At 37.7% G+C, this 6402-nt stretch overlaps 1 protein-coding gene across 1 annotated transcript in view; it reads left to right on the top strand.

Moving 5' to 3' along the window:
* The window catches only part of RTTN (rotatin), a 143398-nt gene that overhangs the window by 12534 nt on the left and 124462 nt on the right, over window positions 1–6402 (top strand). Inside the window, 2 exon segments of the mRNA XM_015407629.1 lie at window positions 3021–3135; window positions 4070–4220. Of these exon segments, the coding sequence (XP_015263115.1) occupies window positions 3021–3135; window positions 4070–4220 (266 nt within the window).

The raw sequence follows: 6402 nt of genomic DNA, 5'->3' as shown, positions 1-6402 counted from the left end.
GATGTCAGACTCGGATGTCAGACTAGGAATTTCAAACTTGGTTAACCCAATGGGTACATTTCCCTCGTAAGGGAGCTGATTAGAAAAGGCGCGAAGTAGCCTGAGAACCACAACAGCACAATTCATAAACACAAGTTGAGTTCACACGGGAAATCTAATTAAGCCAGGCTACAAGACATAACACCCCATCATCCACCTGCAGGAGAAACTTGGCAGTTACAGAAGCATACCAGAAGGGAATAACAAAGGGAGAGAAGGGAGGAAGGGCAGGACGAGGGACGGGACGTGTCCCAGAGGAATGGCAGCTCGCTGACAAGTAGCCAATGTCAGGGGAGACAGTTACATTTGCTAACTAGTCCACGTTTGAGAAACTGTATCTATGTGTGTAACTGATCCTAAGTCATTTATTTGTAAAAGTGTTTTGTTGAAATAAATGGGGACTGTGTTTAAGTAAACTTCCTCAGGACTAGGAGTAGCCAATGTCAGGGGAGACAGTTACATTTGCTAACTAGTCCACGTTTGAGAAACTGTATCTATGTGTGTAACTGATCCTAAGTCATTTATTTGTAAAAGTGTTTTGTTGAAATAAATGGGGACTGTGTTTAAGTAAACTTCCTCAGGACAAGGATGTAAGGTAGGAGTAAGCTTCTTGGAAAAGTGCCATTACTGGTGTAAAACCAATCTAGGAATAAAGAGCAAACATTTGAGTGGTTGTGTATATAATGGTGGTTAACTAGAAGTTAGAAAACAGTAGGTTGCAGGCAAGAAACATCTTCAAAGATGACACTCTGGATTGTTTTCCAGTTTTATAGGTTTTCTGAATCATCCCCCAACAGTAGCTGGCTGTCTCACCTCCCAGAGGTCACATGCTTGACTAATTAGTTTTTAACTTCAGGCGCCATATCTTGCCTGTGACCCGAATCTTTTTTGGCTTGATGGAATTCTCAACCTTGATTTTTGGGCTTTCTAGAAAAAATAAACTTCATTTTAAAGTTAATAGACATCTGAGGTAGAAAACTTCCCAGTGCTTTATTTTTCTGTGGAAATGTCCATTTCTAAATATTCCTGGATTCATAACTTAATAACAGTGAAGGATGGCATTACGTATGCAATATTAGGAAAGCATGTCAGTTTCAAAATTGCGGTTAATGTGTTTTGGGTGATCATGCATAGGAATTGTAAGAGTACATATAGGTATGTTTTGTTTTATAAATGGGGAAGAAGTAAACCCCCAAATACATACAATAATTCAGATAAAACCTAAAGTTATACATTTATCTGGTTCTTCCCATAAAATCAAAATAAAAACTAGAATTCCTGTTTATAGGTGTCCTTTCACTTGGTGGAAGGGGCGCTGTAATCACCAGTCTGATAGGGAATTAATAAGTAATGCAAAAGATGCTACTGAGAATGACAGTGAAACTGGAGTGCCCCAGTGACCTCTGTGGAAGGCAGTTAAATATGTTCTGTGGAAATATATGAATGAGCAGCCACATCCCTGGCATGTTATGCACAGTCCTCTGGATGTACTAAAATTAGTGTGTCCACAGTTTTCAGTGTCTTTCGGACTTTTCTTAAACAGTGTAAAGGAAGTACATTTTGTATTGTCTTTTAAATTTTTATTAAATTTTATTCTCATAACAATTGCACATAAAGCTTTGAATTTGAATGTAACGTTCAAACTGCACAGTTTTTTTCAGTTCAAGTATTTGTTGCTATTGGGACATAAAATATTGTGGGGTACTTAAATTTTGTTTACTACATATAAGTAAAGCTAAATAAGATCATACTGTATTTAGGGCATCTAGAAAATTCTCTGATTCAAATCTTTCTGGAAAGATTACATCTCTGTAAATTAGTAACAAGTTATTTATTATTACTACTTACTGTATTTATAGTCCACCTTTCTCACTGAGATGCAGAGTGGATTACACAGTGTAAGTCAATAGTCCATACAGAGACAACTAATGGGTGCAGTGTTGGTCGTTCCAATTAATATGAGAAGACATCTAATGAGCATGTCATAGAACTGGATTACTGAAATCTGAATGAGCATAGCATCTTTGGCCTGATAAGAAGTCTGGATATAATAAAAAATGGTATAACATCAGTAGAAAGCAATGAAGAGACAACAAGATAATATGTGTAGCAGACTGAATAATTTGTCTTGTGCACAGTGGTATAATCCACAGACCCTTCCCCTTATAAAGCACCTTCCTGAGCTATTATGTTATAGTATAGCTCTATTACCTTTATAGAAAAGTTCTCCTGGACAAGTCTGTCTTACATGAATTGCATAATGACAGGAGTATGGGAGCCGTCCTGACCATCTCAGACAGACTGTTCCATGCAGTGGGGGTCTTAACAAAGAAAACATGTGGACAGGCAGTTGTTGATCTTGCCTGTTGCAGGACAGCACTGCATAATGCCTTGAACAGATGAGCGGAGCTCTTGTGGTGAAGCATAGGAGGAGAAGTGATCCTGCAGATGTGAGGGTCCAAGGCCATGCAGAAATTTGAATGTGATAGCTCCTTGAATTGAATAATGTATATCTGGCAATTGTATGCTGGCTTTGAGTATATATACCTTGTATGCCCCATATAGATTAATTTAGGAAGATGATTACTTATACAAAGGTATAGAGTCAAAAACAAATCAGGACAAATGTGTTCTTCTAAGGATGATCTCATGCAGCTACCATGACCTCTGTGACTATTGTCTGTTGCCTTGTAGTTATAGAAGGAGCAAGGTGCAAGACAGCCCTTTCCCAGAAAAATTCATTAGGTGTGGGAGAGAAAAGTAGCCTGCCAGAGGCTGAAAGTTGGTAGGAGCTTGCATTCTCTTTGTCCATGCACAATCAGACTCTCCATTTGTCTTCTGTAAAATGTTCTGTCTATTTTGACAGTATTTCTCATAAATGCTCTTGGATTCTCTCCCTCCCCATTAAATTAAACCTGAACTCTGCATATAAATCAAGTAAAGTTAAAAGCCATACCATTAATGAGAATGTATGTTTTTAGTTCACTGAGAAGCAGTAACCCCAGATTAATTTGGAGCACATGTGAGCTTCTTCAAGATGTTATCATGCAAGACTTCCCTGCAGAGATCTTCCTTCAACGACCAAAGATTGTTCAGGTTAGAATTGCTTCAACTAAAATATTTCCCTCTATTAGAAATTTAGATGGATTTCATGAAGAGGTTTTTGATTTTGTAAAATTTATTCTATGGAAACATTTTTTCTCTACTTAATATGATTTGAAAAAAATATTAATGAAACAAAAATCTTAGGATAACTCTACAACTCACCTGAAAGTAATCATTTTGGTTAACTAAGTGGATATAACGCATTTCAATGTATTTGCTCGTTTTAAAAGTTTGTCTCCTATATTTTGCTAGTTGCAGTTTTATCCTACTGTTTTTCTAAGCAGTTGCATGCCTTGAAGTGACCTTTACGAGGGATATGAACCCATATCTCCCATCCTAATCAGATACATTAATTATTTTATGACATGGGCTTTTTCTGGTGTTTGTTAAGGTATCTGATGAAGTATAATGTTCTATAGTTTTCATGGCGAAAAGAAGATTGTTTAGGAATGCTGTGCAATTACAGGGGCATAACCACACACCGCATGGCAAAACTAGCAGGGGATCTGGTATAGTATTGACTTTCTGGTTTTCTGTCATGTACTTGGTTGTTGTCAGAGTAGTTAATAAAGTCATGACTTGGAAGACAAATCAGAGTTGTGAGAGGTATGTTTGTGCATATATGGTATGGCAACATATAGTTGCTGCGTGTCAGTCCAGCTTCTTTCTGGGAAGTCATTACCTTGGAAGAACAGCAGAGAAAACTGGATGACTGGATTAATTTGTAACTTTGTTAGGTTTATGCTGTGCAAGCTGCTTTGGGAGCAAATTGCTACAAGATGGAGTATAACTGTTCAAACAAACATGCATGGCAGTAATTCACTAGCATACCTCTAATTTAATATATCCTCATACATAATTATATCAAGGAAGTACAAATGCATTTTGGCTATTTATCATAATTAGGCATTTTTATTTCCTTCAGAATCTTTTCTCTTTGCTAATGCTGCCTTTTGGAAGAGATGGACAGTACCGTTTGGCTTTACAGGCAGTCTCATGTCTGCAGCAGTTGTGTGTCTTCTTAAGGAATAGACTGAACTTCCATAGAGATCCAAGTTTTGTCTCAAGTGAAACCGGTTTGTATAAAAGTTAAATCAAGATAAACTGACCCTTAGTAATCAACTAATTGTTTTTCCTTAATGAAGGAGCAGGTGTGGGCTGAAGACAAAGTCCCATTGGGAGACCCAAGAGCACCTTTAAGCTGAGTTACATCTTCATGGGACCCTAATTTGGATAGGGGCTGCATGGAGATGGGAGTGGGAGATTAACCATTTCACTCCCATTGAGCTTTGCAAAATGGAACCCAATTTTTTTTTTAAAGACCTCATCTCTTCTTCCTTTGTACAGCACTGGGGGCCTGATTTCCTTCAGTCAAACCATGTGGGGATGGCAGTTTGACATTCATCAGTCTAGCCCATGTGACCTTTCCCATGTGGAGGGAATGTAAAGGGAGAAACTGTTAAGTGCTCAAGATTTAGCCTCTGCATGCCTTCTCCTCTACTTCTGTGATAGTACAATGTCAGGGTACAATAATGAGATTTTAATTCAAGTCAAATGATGGCGTTGGCTAGTCTGCTTTACATCAAGAGTTCAAGGTAGTCGAAGGTGAATGCATACAATATAACATCCCAAGGGCCATAAGAGAAGGCCTGTCCATCTAGTGCTGGTATGCACTAGCTGTAACAGTCAACTATATTGGGGGGGGGGCAATGGTAACCAGTCCTGTTCTTGTCTTGTTACTATGCTGTTGTATCGTGAATGCTATTTACAGCATGATTTTTAGATTCAGCCACACTTTCTAGCATTAACACTCTAGAAGAAACAGTTTGGAAAGCTCTATGAAATCAAATATTGCCCAAATTGCACTGTAAAACTCATTAAAGCTTATCATTTTGTTAACACCCAGTTTCCTTTGTTTTCAAATTTTAAAAGTGAGAAGAAAGCTAGCAAGCTAAGAAGTGAGGTTAAATTTATAGTAGTAGGAGAGCTGAGCCTTTGTGCTAATACATGTTTTTATTCTGTGCTGCCAAACAAATGGTAAGACTTTTTAAAAATTATATTTTATTATTTTCCACATAACATGTTTACAACAAAAATATGATAGAATTTCGGAATGGTATACAAACTGTTCCTTCCCATTATACTCTATGGCACTGCCAGTGTCTACATAATATAAATAAAATTGTTTTCTTATTCACTGCCAGTGATTGCTTGTTAAACAATTACTATAGTCTCCTTGAACTCCTAGACAAGTAATACAAAATTTAATAAACAGATAACTAATCATTATTATTTTATTTTGGTTAGGCGTCTACCATGAATCTCAAGCTGTTTCTCATAATGTTCTATTTCCTAAATTTTATCATCTTTAATTACTATAATTTAAAACAATATCTATTTCTTCATAGTTAAGTTCTTGGAGGTTGTCACCTCACTTTGGGGCTTTGGAAAGCTCCGAAGGGGGTCTTTCCCTGAGATCCCACCCTGTGGGAGGTAGTGGGGGAGTTCCTCCTGAATGCCTTGCCCGCCCTGCTCCAATCATATAAATTTTAATCTTACTCTTCTCTCTCTGAGGGCTCTAAAATATTAATTTCCTATTTCTTTATAGTCATCAGAAGGTCTTGAGAGTTCTTGTATAGTTCTTTTGGGCACATCTGTACTGAGTTTTATTAAATAGCTTCTTTTTGTAAAGCTCTTAGCATATCTTCCCCAGATTTAACATCATGAGCAGTGAAGACTTTGCCTTGACGAGTTACTGAAATATGCCCTAACACGGGAGCCAGCAATAGCGAATATCTCTTTCTACTAAATGTTGTGCAATTTGTTTCAGGTTCCGCCGAGCTGTAAGAATCTCGTATGGTAAATCTTGATATACTTGAACTCGAGGGTCTTCCAGTTGAAGCCCATTACTCTTCCTGGCAGCTTTTAGCACGATTTTCTTTGCTTTGATGTCATTTAGTTCAGCCACTATATCAGGGATCAAAGCAGGGGAGCCAGATTGTGGTGGATTCAAATGGTATGCTTGGCTAATCAGTGGAGCCGGAAGTTGCAGCAGAGTTTGGAGTCATTCATTTAAAGAGCCCATGAGGTCTTTGTCCATTGCAAAGTTTGGGGAAATTCCCCTAAGTTTGATTTTCCTTTCATGGGCTTTAATATCTAGGAGTATAATTTTACTTTTACTCCATGATTCAAAAGTCTTTAGTTCTTCTATTGCTTTCACATTCTTGGCTCCCTCAGTCAGTGCCTTGTCTGTTTTCT

The sequence above is a fragment of the Gekko japonicus genome, unplaced genomic scaffold (assembly GCF_001447785.1).
Source record: "Gekko japonicus isolate JY-2015 unplaced genomic scaffold, Gekko_japonicus_V1.1 scaffold1379, whole genome shotgun sequence".
NCBI classification, from domain to species: Eukaryota; Metazoa; Chordata; class Lepidosauria; order Squamata; family Gekkonidae; genus Gekko; species Gekko japonicus.
The sequence above is the reverse complement of the archived record's forward strand: the minus strand, read 5'-3'. Positions and strand labels throughout refer to the sequence as shown.